The 18651-nt window shown below is 39.7% G+C and overlaps 4 protein-coding genes and 4 non-coding genes across 9 annotated transcripts; 5 read left to right on the top strand and 3 right to left on the bottom strand.

Moving 5' to 3' along the window:
* Window positions 1-1871: 1871 nt before the first annotated feature.
* On the top strand, window positions 1872-4023 carry LOC113679699 (uncharacterized). The gene is made up of 3 exons (XM_027196665.2): window positions 1872-1910; window positions 2264-2366; window positions 2961-4023. Exons 2-3 carry the CDS (start codon window positions 2273-2275, stop codon window positions 3800-3802), a joined length of 936 nt encoding a protein of 311 aa, XP_027052466.2. The 5' UTR covers window positions 1872-1910; window positions 2264-2272; the 3' UTR covers window positions 3803-4023.
* A 1731-nt stretch (window positions 4024-5754) lies between these two features.
* Window positions 5755-7665, top strand: LOC113679703 (uncharacterized). 2 transcript variants are annotated; one of them, XM_027196670.2, is made up of 3 exons: window positions 5755-5934; window positions 6217-6288; window positions 6982-7665. In XM_027196670.2, the coding sequence occupies exons 2-3, from the start codon at window positions 6225-6227 to the stop codon at window positions 7386-7388; spliced, it is 471 nt and encodes a 156-aa protein (XP_027052471.1). In that variant the 5' UTR covers window positions 5755-5934; window positions 6217-6224; the 3' UTR covers window positions 7389-7665. The 2 variants fall into 2 exon arrangements, with proteins under 2 accessions (XP_027052471.1, XP_089038452.1); XM_089182326.1 differs by having other exon boundaries at window positions 5878-5995.
* Window positions 7666-8956: 1291 nt separating this feature from the next.
* LOC113679700 (uncharacterized) lies at window positions 8957-12275 on the top strand. The gene is made up of 3 exons (XM_089182315.1): window positions 8957-9155; window positions 9720-9821; window positions 11279-12275. The coding sequence occupies exons 2-3, from the start codon at window positions 9725-9727 to the stop codon at window positions 11911-11913; spliced, it is 732 nt and encodes a 243-aa protein (XP_089038441.1). The 5' UTR covers window positions 8957-9155; window positions 9720-9724; the 3' UTR covers window positions 11914-12275.
* A 505-nt stretch (window positions 12276-12780) lies between these two features.
* Trnag-gcc (transfer RNA glycine (anticodon GCC)) lies at window positions 12781-12851 on the bottom strand. Its single transcript has one exon. It is a non-coding gene; the product is annotated as a tRNA-Gly (tRNA).
* A 506-nt stretch (window positions 12852-13357) lies between these two features.
* Trnac-gca (transfer RNA cysteine (anticodon GCA)) lies at window positions 13358-13429 on the top strand. Its single transcript has one exon. It is a non-coding gene; the product is annotated as a tRNA-Cys (tRNA).
* A 645-nt stretch (window positions 13430-14074) lies between these two features.
* On the bottom strand, window positions 14075-14145 carry Trnag-gcc (transfer RNA glycine (anticodon GCC)). The gene has a single exon. It is a non-coding gene; the product is annotated as a tRNA-Gly (tRNA).
* Window positions 14146-14651: 506 nt separating this feature from the next.
* Window positions 14652-14723, top strand: Trnac-gca (transfer RNA cysteine (anticodon GCA)). The gene has a single exon. It is a non-coding gene; the product is annotated as a tRNA-Cys (tRNA).
* Window positions 14724-15013: 290 nt separating this feature from the next.
* LOC113679701 (uncharacterized) lies at window positions 15014-18084 on the bottom strand. Its single transcript, XM_027196667.2, has 4 exons — window positions 17759-18084; window positions 17299-17380; window positions 16183-16215; window positions 15014-16018 (listed from the first exon to the last, which is right to left on the bottom strand). Exons 2-4 carry the CDS (start codon window positions 17366-17368, stop codon window positions 15291-15293), a joined length of 831 nt encoding a protein of 276 aa, XP_027052468.2. The 5' UTR covers window positions 17369-17380; window positions 17759-18084; the 3' UTR covers window positions 15014-15290.
* Between the last annotated feature and the right edge of the window lie 567 nt (window positions 18085-18651).

Genomic DNA, 18651 nt, shown 5'->3' with positions numbered 1-18651 from the left:
TACTTTCGCTGCACCTCAGACGATTTGTACACCCCAGAGAAAATAACTCCTCATTTGATATATAGTGGTTAATTTTCCTTTTAAACCAACATCATTTGCGATGGAGGATGAGCTGTTACTCAAAAGCACCTGGTTATACTGACAGTCTTCTCATGCAGTGTGACGCTGAATTGAATTTATTTATTTGTTTGTTGTCTAAGAAGGATTTGTTTTATTTCTCCAGCATAGCCATCTTGTTACAGTGGAAGTAGTAACCTTTTTCAATAAAACTCTTCTAAATAGCCTCCACAGAAACTGCAAATATCATATGCCTGATTTGAGCGACAAAACAAATTTAAATATAACTGACTCTAGGACTTGTCAGTAATAGTGTTTTTTTTCGTGTGTGTATCACTCAAGATTAAGTCGTTGATAGAAGCTAGGTGACCATGTTCAGAGGGTGAATTTTTTCTTTGCTGCTAAATTCGAACGAGTTTTCTGTTGAATTCTTCCACGCCTTTTGATAGGTTAAGAAAAGGAGAATTGCGTCGGTAGTTGAATTATTTGCCTTTCGGTCTGTTTGTTAATTGCCTCTTTGAAAACTCTCTTGCCAAAATGCACCCATGCGAATTAACTGATTCAAATGTCAATTTTCCTGAGTAAAGGCTCTTTCAAGTATAAACATTATTCATAACTTAACACAAGGTTAAAAGAAAAAAAAACCGTCTGGATGACATGAAAGTCAAAGCAATTTTTCACAACACACTGAGTTGCGATAATTTTTTTTGTTCAAAGTTTGCATTCAAAATAAATTGCATCGTTCAGATAAAATGCATCTTGTCCAGGAAACAATACCCCGATTTCTGTAGTTAAAGAATGTTCGCTTGACAATTAACACACACCACAAGCAAAGCGAACAAAAGATTGCATTCAGGTTTCACTCGCCCATCGACTTACAAGTTATAGGTTTGTTTATCATTGATTTCTACAAACAATTTATCTGTTAGCACATTGTCAACAGCCCTCTGTCGTAATTTTTCTTCCACTTTCCAAATATTAAGATACGACTGTAAAAGATAAAAGATCCAAATATCGATTTCTGCTAGACAAAGCGAGGTGTCTTCAAATCGAATGATCCGTATGAACATCAAATTTGGTAGTCGTGGTTTAACAACAGGGCGTGTACCCTCGATAAACTTCCCCCTTTTCTTAATGTCGTATCATTATCACGCCAATGATGGTTGGAAAAGCACTTCAGTTATTGAAATAACGTTAAATAGCAAACGATTAACTCTTTTCCACTAACAGGTATTCCAGACGAAAGTCAAAATAAAATGTCTTGGTGCGAAATTATTTTGTTATACGCTGGAATCTCAGTGATTTCGGACTGCGAAATAAAGTTTATTTCACGTGGTAATAACTTTCCTCTATAAAGATGTAGGGGTCTAGATTAGTAATTATGTAAGGTTTGAACGCACAATAGAGGATAAATGGGCTTCCAAAGCGGTTTTCCTACAAATTTCTGGTGTTTCCTTGTCATTTCTAACGACACAACTGGTGAATACTGAAATATTAACAACACGTACTGACCTGATCCGAGAACTGTAAACTTAGATAATGACCTTTCGAAAAACAATACTAATGGATCTCTATCACTGAAAATCACATGATAACATCGGTCGATATTTCAAGCGAAATCAAAGTGTCCAGCAGCAAAAATTTCGTCTTTTTCCCGAAATATGAACTTACGCGCGAGACCCAAATCACCTCACTGGTCGTGAATAATTAACGCCCTACGGTCCTGACCTTAGTGAATCAGGGATTACAAAGACTGGTAAATAATTTAGTGTTACCGGGGCCCTGGCATAAAACGTTTTATTGCAGTTTATCATAATTCAATCCGAGTTTGCGGGAGTAGCCACAGAGATACGGTGAGTTTCACAAGTTTTATGATACAGTTTCCAAATGGAGAGACTAAGCTCAAGAGAATTGGTACAGCTAGCCAAGCTAATAGAAAACAGACGAGCAAAAAATCGCGTTTTTCACTTTTATTACAATACAGCGTGGGATTGTGACTTGGTAGAAGAAAGGGAAACGAACTGCTTACCTCAGACTTGTTACAGGAAAAGAAGTGTTTGTCAACCCACTGTAGACAACCTACTTACTTATCACCAAGTCTCAGCGCGGTCTTTAATTTACACTCGTAAATCAAATAGTGAAACTCATCTTGCCTATGTGATTTACTCAGATCTAATATATGGCTTTTAATTTTGCATATTCTCAGAGCCCAATCATGGCTACAAAGGCCCTGTTAGTCTGTCTTTTAATAGCGGTCGTTGTCTTCGTAGAAGCCGGCAAACATCCAAAAGCTAATAAAATCAAGAAAGGTAAGCTTTCAGTTTTAAATTCAATTTAAATTAGTGACAGAATTTTGAATTGTGAAATAACCGATCACTTTTAGAATATCACTTCCCGAGATAAAAGAGATACTGGGGTAAACTCTGATCGAAGGTTTCCGAAGAAACCGAAATGTCAGAAATTATGTCAATGGATATCTTTCCTTCATCTAAGGCAAGAATTGGTAATTCGCGACTTGTAATTGTGTGTTTATCATCAGATCTTGATCTTTCCACTTGGAGAGACAAAGAGATCTATAGGACACTTTCAAAACATATCTTTGGTATTTGTAGCATCCTTGTTTAGTTTTAACAATGATATTATTTAAAAAAAAATTGAACCTAGAGGCAAAAGTGGACAGAAAATATATATATATATTATATAATCTCACATTTTGTAAAGGAAACTGAAAAATTCTTGCCACATGTAGTCCACCGTGTACCACCTGTTACGCAAAGCCAAATGTGTAAATAATCATTTGGTTCATATTAAACCCGTGATAAACGGCACAAAGCGTTACAAGAACGAATTAGTCTTTAAATTGAATGCAATTACTCATATTTTCGTTTTTTTTTATCTTGCAGCTAAGGCCAGTCCAGGATCCAAGAAATGCGCCGGCCCATGTGCAGTGTCATGTGCACCTCCTTGTCCTCCTACATGCTGTCCCCCACCACCACCCCCACCGTGCCCACCACCCTGTCCTCCCCCTTGTCCCCCTCCATGCCCACCACCCCCTCCCCCATGCCCACCACCTTGTATGACCCACAGTGTGCAACATTCTCATAGTCATGCGTGGGCACCTGCTCCTCCTCCACCATGCCCCCCACCATGCCTCCCTCCAGCTCCCCCTCAGGCTGTTCACCACATCCACCATGTAACACATCACCATATGCTGCCTCCTCCTCCACCACCTCCACCTCTGCCATGCCCTCCACCATGCCACACCGCTAGCGTTATGCACCATCACTCCCACCAATGGGCTCCTGCTCCACCTCCACCCTGCCCACCTCCTTGTCTCCCTCCTGCTCCTCCCCAGAGAATCCACCACGTTCACCAGGTTGTCCACCACATTGTCCACCCACCACCACCACCTCCACCCTGCCCTCCCCCATGTGTCCAAACTTGCGCACCATCCTGCCCAGTGGCCTGTTGTAAGAAGAACAAGGTAAAGATCGAGGATGAAGCCTCTGGCAATGCTGATGATGACGATGACGTCAATGATCAGGAAGAAAAGAAGGAAGAGGAGATTGCCAAGCAGGAGGACAATGAAGAGGAGAAGCAGGAGCAGAAACAAGAGGATAAACAGGAAGATAAACAAGAAGACACAAAAGAAGAGAAACAGGAAGATAAACAGGAAGAAAAATCAGATAAGGCTGTGGAACAGAAGGAAGAAAAGAAAGACGACAAAGACGATGATGACGATTAACTTTTCGGAGCTTCATAGATAGGTTTATTTTCGGTGTATGTTACACGAGGTGTCTAGCGTCCAGGACGATGCGCTGTCGATGCGATATGCCTTTATTTGGCATGCTTGTACGCCTGTGAATATAAACGCAGTCCTCGATTCACCAATGTGAAGTTTTCAGCGAAGTTGTACATGTGCTTATTGTTGGTATTTAATTAAAGGTGAAACGTTTTAAACTATAATTTTTGTTATTTTACTGTGTTTATTCGTATATTCTCAAGAGTAGCGGACCGCAGCCAAAGATATAGTTTTTATGAAAATATTGGAAGAAAATAAAATTCTGAGCTCCTCAGACATTCGGCACATTTATATCTGGACTTTTGGTCTCCTTTAGAACATAAACTTTCATCAATGAAAGAGATCATTTATGATACAAGAAAGAAAAACAGGAAAAACCTAACCAGCCACACCCCCTCCCCCCAGTCCTTCTTGGCTTAACCAAGTCTACCATCATAGGTTGAGTGACTGCATGCCACACATATCGAGCGGTAAAAGTGCGTTGAAATAACATCAATATCTGTTTGTTCGGTATTATTTTCCAGCTTTAGGCTGTTTCGCGCAGCCCCAACCTGACAGGAGTTCAGGGGTCCCCTCCTTACTTGGTAAACGAAGGAAATATTAGAGCACATATCTTATCTGGTATTTCGCAGAAATCTGTACACAAGTCGTTTACTCAAAAAAGAAAAGACAAGCAATTTAGTCCTCCGTTATAGTATAGCCGATTTTACGTTATTATCCATAAAAGAGTATCTATATACAGTGAGTAGACAATCCCCTGTCCATCTAATTCATTGGTACTTAGGTTAACAATGATATTTGAAATTTCATAAGGGTCAGTGACCCCAGTAAACATGGTCATGACTTATTTGTTTACCAATAAACAAAGAGTAACAAAAAAAAAGTCAGATCCAGACAGAATGGGAAATTATTCAATTAATTGTCCTTATTCCCCTGAATCCCGTTGTCTTTTCTAAGATCAATACTGCACGTTGCTCAATTTTATGGTCATGGTGTTTGGATAAAATTGGTACTTGTGTCTGTTCTCGCTCCTTCCTAGACTTCATATATTGCTATCTCCTAATTTTAAAGTGAAAGTAAACATGGGTACAGTATTTACTGGAGGCAAAAATCCAGGGTGTTATAAATATGAAGTATTCATTTGTTTAACGGTCATGTAAAGTTGCAAGACTTTTTCCTTGTTATGATGACACCATATTTTCAATGGAAATCGAATCTCTCGCAAAGTTTAATTACCTAGGTATCGAACATGGCACTCGTGACTCAAAGTATTTCCATGGAAATTAACCTCGAATATTTATATCTTGAGAAAAAAATTGATCTTGTTGACAAGGCTGTCTTAAAATTGAAACGATCCTTTAACGCCAAATGAATTTGATAAATACAAGCACCAGTCCTTCAGTCAGCATAACATAACATTGTGCCAACAAATTTTTCCACCTACATCAGTAGGAGAACTTTAAATATTTCGTGGAAATATAAAATATGTTAAAAGAAAACTGGAGCTTTTAGTGGAACATTAGGAATTTTGCGACAAGTTTTTCGGTCTCCTGTGATGCAACGGTTGGCTACACCCATCATACTGGTACCTGATCTTCAAACGAAAATGTTTTGGTTTATGTCAAACAATAACCAGGTGCCAAACGACAAACAAAGAGTTTATTTTCGTGCATTTTCTGAATCGATCAAAGGCAAACAGCAATAAAATATCGCCGCTCACAAAAAAAATCAAAACTGGACGCATTCACGAGGTCCCCATGGATGTTTTTTCCACGAAATTAACGCGCCGGCGCCTCACAGCTTCCACATTGACACAGTGATGTCGATGACTTAATTCTTGAGTCATTGGGGCTTGCATAGGGTCTCATAGGTGTGCAATGAAATCAACCAAAACTATGAATAACTCATAGACTTTCTTCAAATCTTGTGATCCGAAGTCATCGCCAGCCAATGGGAATCCACTGATCTGGCTAAGACCTGCGACTGGTCAAATGTCGACATAATTAATAAGATCCTCTATTCGAAATCAGTTCTCAGCGCGCTCAGTAGATCGAGATCCAAGCTCTGACTAGAAGGTAAGTTACTAACAACCTCATAGCCGATAACGACAAGTGGTTCTACGACTTGAGTGACTTTGTAGGTTTGGATTTTAATTTAATTGTTCTGCTTGCGATCATCATTATCCAAGAGAATCAATTGTAAAAACGCGTTTTAAATGTTTGTTTGAAGATCATAAAGTGTTCTTAACATTATCTGTTGACGTTAGTACCGTAAGATACTTTTTGAACACTCAGGAATATCTTTCACGATTTCTTCATAATTCGTGTTGACTCTTTTAAATCTCTTCTCTTTTTCAGTTGCAGAAATGGCCCGTCTTGTTGTTCTCCTTTTAGCCGCCGTCGTGTGCGTCAGCGCCAAATCTTTTAAAGGTGCGTACTACCGAATTCGCTTTACTTCTTTACGTAATAATCAAAGTAGAATTTCTTCTTGATTATCATGCTAATCGCGAAGGATTGAGGAAATCCGGAGCGAACTTGTCCTCTAGGGTTTCGCTAAGGTCAGAGGAAATCAGTTAATATTTCATGCTTGTGTTGTCACGGTTTCAAATCACAATTGATAGGGATATTGGACAGTTTATCGCTTCTTTAGAGCGAAAAAAATCCTTTAAACAGAATTTCTCCATTTAGTTTACTTTCTTAAAAAGTTTCCATGTACTGCTATCTACACGACACAAGACAGTAAGCTGAACAATTCAAAACAAATTGTGTGATGTCGCAGTACCTGTGTTGAATAACCACGTGATTATAAGTAAAATTGTAACGACCTTCGCCTTTACTATTCCTAGTACCTCTTGCTGCATGTAAAGGTTTTGAGACTTTTCTGTAAAGTTAAGATGACAGTGGTGACAAAGTTAGAAAATGATTATAGACACAGCTTTTGTAGAATTTCTCATGGGTTGGAGTAGTCTCCAGGGAAAATCATTCAAAATTAATATCATGAGTTGTTTAAAAATTACTCATATTTGTTCTTACACTAATATACGGATTTTAACAAAAGTGTAAAGTTATACCACATGAAGTCGTCGATGAAGTGACCCAAAGTATAACGTTGTATCTCAACAGAAAAGAGAGGAGCCATCCCATGCGGATACCAATGCACCGCCCCAATGTGTGCACCAACTTGCCCAACTTACTGCTGTGCCCCACCACCACCACCCCCTCCCCCACCACAGCAGATTCACCACACCACCCACATCCACCATCACCACGTTCACCATATGGGACCTCAGGCTCCAGCTATGCCTGCTCCTCCTCAGCCAGCACCTCCACCAGCCACCGTTCAGAGCCAGCAACACGTATGGGAATACATGCCACCACCACCACCTTGCCCATGTCCAGTCCCGGCTCCTCCCCCAATAGTCGTGCCTGCCCCACCATGCCCACCACCCTGCACACCACAATGCTGCGCTCCCGCCCCAGTCTGTCCACCAGCCTGTCCACCCATGTGCTGCAAGAAGCGATCATCATAAGTTATCAGCCGTGTACATACAGGGACAGTGACTGCGAACCAGATGTTGTGATATATGGGGTTGTTTTATGGTGTATCTTTATGGCGTCGGCGGTGAACTCTACTTCGCCAAGAAAACGACCGAATGGAAACTCTTTACGTTGACGTAATAATAACATCTATGTACGGACGTTTTGTAGAATATTTTGCGTTCTAGTGACAAATTTGTGTGCTCCTTTATGAAGCTTGAAGTTCCCGTCAGAATTCAAATAACTTAATAAAATGTTGTTAATGAGAAACATATTGAGTGGTTTATTGTACTTTTCTACAATACAGTTAAGAATTTTTCGCTCAGTTGCACTTCCTGCGCTCATTAAACGCTTCCTATGTTATTCACTTTACTTGGTAGGTTTCTGCCAAGTGAATAGGTATGTCAACATACCTGCTGCAGGACCGAATAAATAAACAAAGAGGAAAAAAGACAAAACAATCACGACAAAAAAACAAACAAACAAAAAAAATACAACAACAAAAATCACTAAACTAAAATGGAATGACCGGATTGAAAGTGAAAATATTGCGCCACGCGGAATCTCGAGAAGATGAACAAAGTTTTTCCAGTAATTCCTAGAAAAGAATGAAAAAACAAAACTCTTTTAGACCGATAAATGTTCTAAATTAAAAGACGCGTTGAACACTCCTCACTCTCAACTTCAATTTGTTTCTTTGCTTTCTGTTTGTTTTAGTACCTTTCATAAAAGTAGAGAAAATGTTGGTAATTTACCATAAACGAATGTCAAGATGAACTCGTAGAAAAACGTAGATAACTGCATAGCTACTCAAAGAAAATGGTGTATACAGGAGCCATTTAGACATGACTGGGTTTAGAAACGCTATTATTTTATGAATTACGTTTTTGAACATTCCTTAGGCACTTCATTTTAAGGAAGAAAAGGACAGTGCAGAAACGCCAAATTTCCTTGCGGCCTATTCCTGGAAAATGACTCGAAAGAGGACATTTGTCTTCTTGTATTGTCGGACAAATCTTTCATATTTTTGCTTTGCTGGCAATCATAAAAAGTTTTCCTCGCCTTTAAGTTGCTTTAGATGCATCAGTACCCTTAATGTTGATTTTATTTGGTAAGTGAGTTTGAATCTTCTGCAATTGAATAGCAGATATTTCATGATCAGTCTATAACAGGTCAAGAAGTCAAATGATAAAAAACAAGTGGTCAATTAAAAAAACAATTGTCTGTGACAGTAACATAAAACGGTTAAAGCTATGGTTTGGAAATTGCATGGAACGACCTTTACGGATTATTGCACCAAACAATTTTTCAACGGTGACTCTCCTAAGCAAAGGTTTTTATATTCCTTCATGGTCCATAAATTTTGGTATACATATGGATTCATAGCTTACAGGTTGTTTTCATCGTCTCAATGAAAACACCATGAAAGTGTTGAAAAACTGTTATGAAAGACTTGGATATAGGATTGTTTGCATAGAACCAGCCTCTTAGAGACAGACCACCGGTAAGTCGTGAATGATTAATGGCCAGCGGTGTAAACGGGCGCCTCGTGTCATAGACCATTGCTGTTCGATTACGTCGTTAGATTGGATCGTTTGGTCATGCATGAATAACCATTCACAAGCCAATCAAAAGCTTTAACCCCGAACGGGTAGTGCAAACGATTAGCGCATCCTAACGTCTCCCATTTAAAGCAAAGAAGCAATTTCTTGATTGTGTTGCCCGAGGAATCAGGGATTTTAGGTTTTCCTGAGAAAAAGGTAGGCGTCTTTATCTCAGATTTTACATAATTGCCATAGTGATAATCACAAAAGACATTTAACTCAAAACTTGTTTCTCATATAACATTATAATATAGCAATATAACTACAGTTTTTTTCTGTTTCTGTTACTCAACCACTCGAATTGTACGAATTGCATTATCTCGTAAGTTGTGTTTATTTTATCAACTTGAGGCCCCGTCACTGTGTGTCTTAAATGTTATCGATTATAATAATCTGAAATGGAAATCTAAACCTAATTGCTACTTTATTTGTAGCTGAATGTCCGAGGGTAAATATTTTAACCTCCCCGTTTGGCAGAATAGTTAAGAGAATGTATTTATTAAGAAAGTTCAGCAATGTTTTAAGATTAATTGTATATCTGTGTTGGTGTAGTTTCGTCGAATATTTGACAATCGTTACGGCGATAACGGCGATTTGGAAAGATCTCTTAACGAGAAACCATTACGAGGAGAAAATAATTTAATCTACTTGGAAAGTAGGGAAAGAACCTTAGCAAAGCTTGGAATGTACTTGCTATAATTTGTTTCTTCTTTTTATCAGGCAACATGGACAAGCGAATCTTTCTTTTGCTTATTGTGCTGGTCGCCTTCTCTGTTGAAGCAAAAAAGAAAATCCTCAAAAAGAAGCTAAATCAGCTTAAAGGTAAGAATTTAGCTATTCAAAGTTCATCGTGTCTGATATTTATTAACTGAAATAACTGAGACGAAAGAGTTGTTATTGAGCGTTTTAGCCACAATTGTTCGCAAAAAACCACTTTAATGAACTCAGTGGGGAGAGTGCTTTTGACTAACTGTGATTTTGATTAGCTGTTTTTACAGTTTTTAATAAGGAAAGACGGACCATTTTTAAACTCAAAGCGAAAAAAACATTTGTATCAAAATATGTGCGTTTGAATGCAAACAAATAACACAATGCCAATAGGTCATAACACAGGAAGGTAAATTCGAAAACTGATAAACGCCTTTTCTTAAAAGCTTGTTGGCTTGGTTATAAACATTTGAAATTATTGATTGAAAAGAATCAATAGTCTTAAGAGAACGATGTTAATTTTATTTTTGAGGAATTAAGCGAATAATCAAATGAATGAGACTACCTACGGAATCACCAACAGGTTACAATCTCGTCACTTGACAAGGTAGAGCAAACCACCAGTTAACAGACGAAAGCATTTGAACCGATGTGAATAACCGATTTTTAAAAAAAAAAGGAATAAAATTTTTACTTCCCTGACAACCTTCGGCGATTTGAAATCAGCAAAAGTGTGATTTATTAAACCTCTGTGCTGAATGAAGAAAACAAACACAGGAAAGATTCGAAATTGCACAAAAAGCAAACTAAACAAATGCAAGGCAACAACAGAGATGAAGAATTCGTCCTCTCAATCTTCATACGCTTGAACATCGACGCTTGAAGATTTTAACGCCATGACTGGAACGCGCACTAGTTTCATAAAGAGCGGAAATTTGTTTTTTTTAGGCCATTCAGTCAAAATTCAGAAACTACCTGGTCAGGGCAATTATCCTGCTTGTACCACTGGTCACATGTCTTCGCGCGCTCGTCCTCTTGACACAGATCTTGAGTTTGTCGTTGATGACATGTCGCTCTCTTGTTCTCTGTCGACCAGTGCAACTATTTAGACTTTCCTTAAGCAGACATTCAAGATCAGTTTTCAATCTTGCAGCCGTAGAGTTAAACTGCAGGGACTACAAAAAAATAGGTTACGAAAGGCTTAACTTTACTCCCTCCTGGGACTTCCAATATTGTGACAGAAATCGATCATCGTTTTAGGAAAAATAAACGAAGATTGAAAATTCTGGGCGAAGGGTAAATCAAAAGACGTGTTTTCTTCTTTCAACAAACAAACAGACGTCCCTCTGCTGGCCAAGAAGTTTTTCTTTTTCTAATCACTTCCTCTTTGGGTTCATTTTCTATTGATTAAATCAAAAGTATATATAAGAAAGCTGTTACTTGATATTTTTGTTTAAGTTTAGAACAGCGTTTTGCTAGTCATTAGAGTATCTTAATTGAAGGATTATTCATAAAACCAATTAGGTTAGATTAGTGACAACTAATTGTCTCCCTTTTCTATCATCTCTTAGGTGCAAAGAAATGCGGATACGGATGTCCATCAAGCTGCCCTTGTCAGCCAACCTGCTGCCCACCACCTCCACCTCCCCCGCCCCCACCTCCAATATGCTGCCCACCTCCCCCTCCACCTCCTCCTCCACCAGTAGCAACAAGTAGTCAGTCAACCCTTTACCACCATCACTTCCACCCAGGACCACCTCCCCCTCCTCCTCCCCCACCAGCTCCATGCCCACCACCATGTCACTTTGGACACACCGTGCACCACCACGTGTACCACGCCAGCCCACCAGGTCCCCCTCCAGCACCCATGCCCTCTCCTCCACCCTTCTCCACTGAATCACACGCTCATGTCTTCGTCCACCACTCACATCCTGGACCTCCACCACCTCCACCACCTCCACCTGCTCCATGCCCACCCCCATGCCACACTGTCCAGACAGTCCACGTACAACAACACCACTTCCCACCACCACCATGCCCACCACCCTGTCCTCCCCCATGCCCTCCACCCTGCCCCCCTCCCCCTCCACCCTGCCCACCCCCATGTCCTCCAACTTGCACCCCACCTTGCAGTGCCTGCTGCAAGAAGGGAAAAGTAGACAAGAAGGGCAAGAAGAACGATGAAGAAAAGAAAGACAAAGAGTAGATATAAAGATTGAAAGATGGCTGCTCATTCAACGCTGCAATGACTTTGTTTCAAGATGAATTGCGGATAAGCACCCATTGTTTGGGTTTTCGATCGTTGGGGCGATGTAACTGTGTTGAAAACATGTTTTTAAGCTATAGTTAGTGGACTAACTGGCGTCAATCTGAAAAGAGTTCGAATTCAGGATAAATGTCTTTGTAAATAAGGATTACTCCAATGTGATGAAATGGAACTTGACTATATGTCTTAGTTGGATTCGAGCTCTTGGGATCGTTTTGTTGTCAGAGCAGCTGTTACAAAACAGCTAAGTCTTATATACAACTGATGTTATGTTGTCAATTAAATTATGTTGAAACAAAGGACTTCGCCTGAGGCATTTTCATTTGAGGATTCCTTCTCATGGAGAACATCTTATTCTCACTATCAATCCCCTTTATGACAATTAATTTCTTTTGTAGTACTATTGACTTTCAGTTTTTCAGCCTTTTGCAAAGATAAGCAAGCCTTTTCTATTTCTGTTTCTCTTAGGACAAAATAGGACGTTTTAAATCAATTGCTGAGTATCTATGTGTATTCATCCGAAGAAAAGAGACTTTATTTTTATAGAAGGAAAGAGTTCAAATCCTGTAGCATTGACTTGGATGCCAATACTACGATACCAATATCGTATTAATTAACATTATGGCGGCGATGTAACGTTGAGTGAAAACGATTTATAGGACAAATGGATAAACACTTCAATTTAATGGGATAACAAACCGTTCGAGGCGAGAGAAAGTTCAAAAAGAGCTTAATAACCTGCTCATGGAAAAATTAAAAATAATTACAGCCTTCTGCAGCCCAAGATTGACTGGAGATGCAAAACCATGCACTAGCCGGGAATCGAACCCGGGTCTCCCGCGTGGCAGGCGAGAATTCTACCACTGAACCACCAGTGCTTCAGTTGCATACTGAAATAAAGACTTTGTGCGTCCTGCTTAACATGGTACAAAATCACTTGTTTGGCATCAATGCATAAGTCTGTGGTACGGCAGATCGATATGTCACCGGTTTAATCCTAGTTTCCTCATTTACATATTTTTACTCTTTTCAATTTCGTAAGTACCTTTTTTTTCCTTTACTTTCTTTGGGGCTAAAATTAGGGAGCGGAGACCCTGCTAACAAAACGTTAGCAACATGTACGCGTCGGGCCTGACACTCGACATCTGTCATCGTTGGTTGATGTGATCATTCACAAGGATATGCACAGCAGATAAGAATGATCTGCGGAATCAGTTGTACTTTAGGAAGCAAGGTGCACCAGTCGAGTTTTGCAGGACTGATGTTGAAGCCCAAGGTTAGCGAGGACAAGGCTGTGGTGGCTGGCCGTTTTCATTAAAAGAGTGTTACAGGGTACGGAAGCTGTAGTTTGGGACATGGAAAACGGAAGATCAGGACAGGAGATGGGGGCATAGCTCAGTGGTAGAGCATTCGACTGCAGATCGAGAGGTCACCGGTTCAATCCCGGTTGCCCCCTCATTTTATTATTCATGATCATCATCACATTTTCACTTTTTTAAAGGATATCTCTTTCATGAAACGAGGTCTTGTTTGTAAGATTTGAATTTTTTGGGAGAATGCGCCTTACCTGAGTAAATAAAAAGGTTGAAACAAAGGACTTCGCCTGAGGCATTTTCATTTGAGGATTCCGTCTCATGGAGAACAACTTATTTTCACTATCAATCCCCTTTATGACAATTAATTTCTTTTGTATTACTATTGACTTTCAGTTTTTCAGCCTTTTGCAAAGATAAGCAAGCCTTTTCTATTTCTGTTTCTCTTAGGACAAAATAGGACGTTTTAAATCAATTGCTGAGTATCTATGTGTATTCATCCGAAGAAAAGAGACTTTATTTTTATAGAAGGAAAGAGTTCAAATCCTGTAGCATTGACTTGGATGCCAATACTACGATACCAATATCGTATTAATTAACATTATGGCGGCGATGTAACGTTGAGTGAAAACGATTTATAGGACAAATGGATAAACACTTCAATTTAATGGGATAACAAACCGTTCGAGGCGAGAGAAAGTTCAAAAAGAGCTTAATAACCTGCTCATGGAAAAATTAAAATAATTACAGCCATCTGCAGCCCAAGATTGACTGGAGATGCAAAACCATGCACTAGCCGGGAATCGAACCCGGGTCTCCCGCGTGGCAGGCGAGAATTCTACCACTGAACCACCAGTGCTTCAGTTGCATACTGAAATAAAGACTTTGTGCGTCCTGCTTAAAATGGTACAAAATCACTTGTTTGGCATCAATGCATAAGTCTGTGGTACGGCAGATCGATATGTCACCGGTTTTATCCTAGTTTCCTCGTTTACATATTTTTACTCTTTTTAATTTCGTGAGTACCTTTTTTTTCCTTTACTTTCTTTGGGGCTAAAATTAGGGAGCGGAGACCCTGCTAACAAAACGTTAGCAACATGTACGCGTCGGGCCTGACACTCGACATCTGTCATCGTTGGTTGATGTGATCATTCACAAGGATATGCACAGCAGATAAGAATGATCTGCGGAATCAGTTGTACTTTAGGAAGCAAGGTGCACCAGTCGAGTTTTGCAGGACTGATGTTGAAGCCCAAGGTTAGCGAGGACAAGGCTGTGGTGGCTGGCCGTTTTCATTAAAAGAGTGTTACAGGGTACGGAAGCTGTAGTTTGGGACATGGAAAACGGAAGATCAGGACAGGAGATGGGGGCATAGCTCAGTGGTAGAGCATTCGACTGCAGATCGAGAGGTCACCGGTTCAATCCCGGTTGCCCCCTCATTTTATTATTTCACTTTTTTAAAGCATATCTTTTTCATGAAACGAGGTCTTGTTTGTAAGATTTGAATTTTTCGGGAGAATGCACCTTACCTGAGTAAATTAAAATGAGTGTCGATAAACATTACTAAAGATGGTCGCTCATGACACTATGGTGACAGAAAAGTTTTGGTATTTGAGGAAAATTATATGCTTGAAGTTAGATTCACGGCTTTTTGACAGATCCAGAGCGAGGAGAATTTACGTCAGGATAAATGTTTAGAACCGTTTCAAAAGAACGATATTCAAGGCTTTTGAAACAAAAATCTTAACAATTTTTATTAACCACCCTATTTAGCACAAAGAGACATGCCTAGTTCAGTTTAATTGAATTGATATGATGAGCAGCCCAAAAATGAGCACCTTTTGTGGCATAAACAAAAAAGACTGTGGTCCATTATTTACAGCAGAAAAGGAAACGAAGAATGGATATCTTCGACTTTTCCTTCGATTACCCCTATGCCTAGGGCGTCGCCATTAGCGCGTAGTTGTCCAGTCGGTGTATGGTTGACTCGAAAGCCAGAGTACTTTAGTTCTCAGCATTACGCTTCCTTTTGTCGCAACATTCAGGTTTACATTTTGGTGCGCATGATCGGGCACAGGGCGCGGGGCAAACTGTCTGTGGAGGAGGCATCATCATCATGGGTTGTTGAGGGGGCATCATCATTGGAGGAGGTTGCATCGGAGGTGGCTGCATGTTCATTGGAGGATAAGGTGGCATGATCATTGGTTGAGGAGGTGGTCCCTGGCAGCAGGTGGGAGCACAGGATGGCTGGCATTGCTGCATGGGAGGCATCGGTGGCATTGGTGGTGGAAGGGGCGGGAGTGGTTGAGGGTTGCAGCACCTCTGTGAACAGGCTGGATAGCAAGCCTTAGGGCAACCTGGAGGGCAAGGTGGTGGTGGCTGAACTGGAGGAGGAGGAGGTGCTACCATAGGAGGAGGAGGGCCCATAACCATTGGTGGTGGTTGAGGCGGCATCATTGGTGGAGGTGCACAACAGCCTGCCTGCTGGCACTGATCAGGACAAGGAGTAGACTGAATTGGAGACACTTGAGGCATTCCGCCCCCTGGGTTGATAGTTGTCGTCCATTTCAAGCAAACGGGAGGACACTGAGGAGGAGGAGCCGGCATTGGCATTGGCATTGGTGGGGGAGGCGGTGGTGGTGGTGGAGGAGGCGGTGGTGGAATTGGCATACAACATGATGGCTGACACAGAGGAGCACAGGATGGAGCGCATGACGCCCCACATGGACTCCCTAAAAAAAAAAGAGAGATGATATATTAACGATAAAGAGCTCAATGATGAGTTGAATATATTTACTTCAGTAAATAGATATCATAGTTTCGTATCCTATTGACTTTTGGAGAAGTTTCCTAAGCTAATTGATCGAAATTATATTCATTATAATTCTATACTTACTCTTTGCCCTCAATTCCGCAAGCTTGCTCTGAACTAAAAGTAAAAAATACATGGTAAGAAACTTGAATAAACTTTTGGTGAGATCTCCGTCGTCTTACATGGCATATGTTGCTTAAAATTCTGAGTGAGAAAAACAAACAGTTTTTTCTAACTTTGTGCTAATCGTCGTATGTGGAGAGATTTGACGTTTCATTCTTATCCACATGCTCGGGCATTTCGGCATAAGTTTCTATGAGTGTCAGTCAAGAAAACAGGGGATCATTATTTCCAGGAAATGCATGGGGTGTTCCTATTCATTGCCAGTTAATAATAGGAAAAAACTATCAGTTATGCCAATTGTAGCATAACAGTTGGATGAAAGAAGCACATTGAAGTCGTAGAACTGAAATCACGTATTAGCAAAAAGTTATGAACGATACAGACAGGAGTGGTTCTTTCTTCTTCTTTTGTCTAAAGAAGTTTTGGTGCATATTGAAGCTGTACGCTGTAATGTAACGCATGAGCGGAAGTGCACGAAATTCATAGGACTTTTCAACAGAAAAAAAATTCGTTTCCTGTCGGTATAGACATCGCGGAACAAAATAATACGGTTTAGCCAGCTTGTTGCCAGTTAACTTATTCTAGATCACGAAAAAAACAGGTTTCTCCATTTCTTCTTTCGGTTGTGACAGGTTTTCCGCACTGGTGGCTAATAAAATTGATCAAGCGAAAAATTGTCTTCGCTTGTACTTGGAGTTCAGAAGTTAAAAACATTTCTTTGAATAATATTTTTTAGTCCTTGTGTGATAGATTCGAGAGGTTATCATTGGAGGAACTCCTACAGATGAAATATGTTTAACAAGTAAACTGACAGGCGACGACTTATAACTTTAACAAGCCGTGGAACCTTTGTAAATCATATTTATTCTAACTGCGAGTGACCTCAGTGATATCGTTTAGCCAGTCCTTGGAAATTCGAACAGCACACGAGTTTTGGTCATAGATGAGGGGAATAATACGAAAACTTTATTTTTTGTAGTTGATTAGAGTAGGAAGCAGAGAATGGGTTGTTATTAAACTTATCAAGCTAATTTACAAAATAGAATTATTTCAAAAGTTCCCTTGTTCCATACTTACTAACTGAACTCTCCACATGAAGTACCACGACCAAAACAATCGATGCGACTATCGCTATCCGGGTCTTCATTTTCTAATATATCTAAAGCAACAAAAAGGAGGAAAATTCAAGTATTACATTACCATGTTAGAATAAAATATAGAATTCTAATTTGTGAATCAAAATATTAAATCAGCGTGACAATTTGACAGACTCTCTTGACTAAGAAATTATTGACCATGTGAAACGAGCCATGGTTAGTGAAATCAATGCGAGAACAAACCAACTTTTTCTTCGGAGATTAGTTATCGTTTGACTTTTTTTTATTTACAATAACCCTCTCTAGGACAAAAAAATACCTGATATACGGAATTTCCTTTCCAACATAGAAAGTTGTGGTCTTTAAACTAAGATTATAATCTTGAATATTTTTTTTAATCAACTAAGAACTGAAGATAAATGCCATGTATCAACTCTTACCTGGAGATGCTGTCGGTAACTCTCTTCTTTCAGAACTTCTCCGCTAAATTAGATCTTTGTTTGCAGAGGCAAAGACTACCGGTTGTTCTAAGCGGTGCTTATTAATTTATTAAACAACACCTCAGCTCACAAATGTCGTGGAATTCCATTTCTGTCGCATAATCACGGCAAAGTGTAAAACCGTCCTCCTAACCGTCAACAGAATTGGATCAGCAGAAAAATAATTTCTTGTTAGTCAAGTCATCCTCCACGGATATTTCGCGGAATGCAGATAAATTTGTAACAGATCTTTCTCGCTTCAAATAATTGTAAGGATCTCTACGAGTGATAAATATTTCAGATGTCGTGAGTAAAACAACCCGGCGATTTTTCTTCAGGATTAGAGACTTTGACCACACGTAGAACAGCAAACAAATCTACGGGTGCTAAGAAAGAGCATTGTTGTTGATTGGTTAAAAATGCTCCCTAGAAAAACATTTTTGGGAGATTGAGAAAAATATATTTTAAGAGCACCGTTATTTCCATCTGAGACAATGGCATTCTATAGTCCACTGTTTTAACAATTTTCAAAACGAGTCATGATCCAACTGTCGAAAGATTAGGTTAAAAAAATCTATCTTATAAGAATATGGGAGGATTTCTTTCTTTTTTTTTAACAGGAGAGGCTTTTTATCATCGGAGAATTAGCCGGGTAATCCTGAAACGAAATTATTGCGAAAAAAAAACTGTGTGATTTCTAAAAGACACTGATAAAATCAGTCATTATATGCAATTTATAAGCCAAGGGGACAAACTCTATTTACATTAAAACAATAAATCACGATGGGCAGTTTCACTTCACCATGGTAACTTGCCAGGGCTAGTTCCGTTAAGGAAGGAACCATTTTGAAATG

The sequence above is a fragment of the Pocillopora damicornis genome, chromosome 9, assembly GCF_964200805.1.
Source record: "Pocillopora damicornis chromosome 9, jaPocDami1.2, whole genome shotgun sequence".
Classification (NCBI taxonomy): Eukaryota; Metazoa; Cnidaria; class Anthozoa; order Scleractinia; family Pocilloporidae; genus Pocillopora; species Pocillopora damicornis.
This window is presented reverse-complemented; position numbering and strand designations above follow the sequence as displayed.

Excerpts from the sequence above, each read along its gene's own strand:
- LOC113679701 (XM_027196667.2), bottom strand. The coding sequence starts at position 17,368 with ATGAAGACCCGGATAGCGATAGTCGCATCGATTGTTTTGGTCGTGGTA. Across the intron at positions 16,216-17,298 it reads TCATGTGGAGAGTTCAGTTA|TTCAGAGCAAGCTTGCGGAA; the intron begins GTAAGTATGGAA and ends TTTTACTTTTAG. Across the intron at positions 16,019-16,182 it reads TGCGGAATTGAGGGCAAAGA|GGAGTCCATGTGGGGCGTCA; the intron begins GTAAGTATAGAA and ends TTTTTTTTTTAG.
- LOC113679703 (XM_027196670.2), top strand. The coding sequence starts at position 6,225 with ATGGCCCGTCTTGTTGTTCTCCTTTTAGCCGCCGTCGTGTGCGTCAGC. Across the intron at positions 6,289-6,981 it reads CAGCGCCAAATCTTTTAAAG|AAAAGAGAGGAGCCATCCCA; the intron begins GTGCGTACTACC and ends GTATCTCAACAG.
- LOC113679700 (XM_089182315.1), top strand. The coding sequence starts at position 9,725 with ATGGACAAGCGAATCTTTCTTTTGCTTATTGTGCTGGTCGCCTTCTCT. Across the intron at positions 9,822-11,278 it reads GAAGCTAAATCAGCTTAAAG|GTGCAAAGAAATGCGGATAC; the intron begins GTAAGAATTTAG and ends ATCATCTCTTAG.
- LOC113679699 (XM_027196665.2), top strand. The coding sequence starts at position 2,273 with ATGGCTACAAAGGCCCTGTTAGTCTGTCTTTTAATAGCGGTCGTTGTC. Across the intron at positions 2,367-2,960 it reads AGCTAATAAAATCAAGAAAG|CTAAGGCCAGTCCAGGATCC; the intron begins GTAAGCTTTCAG and ends TTTATCTTGCAG.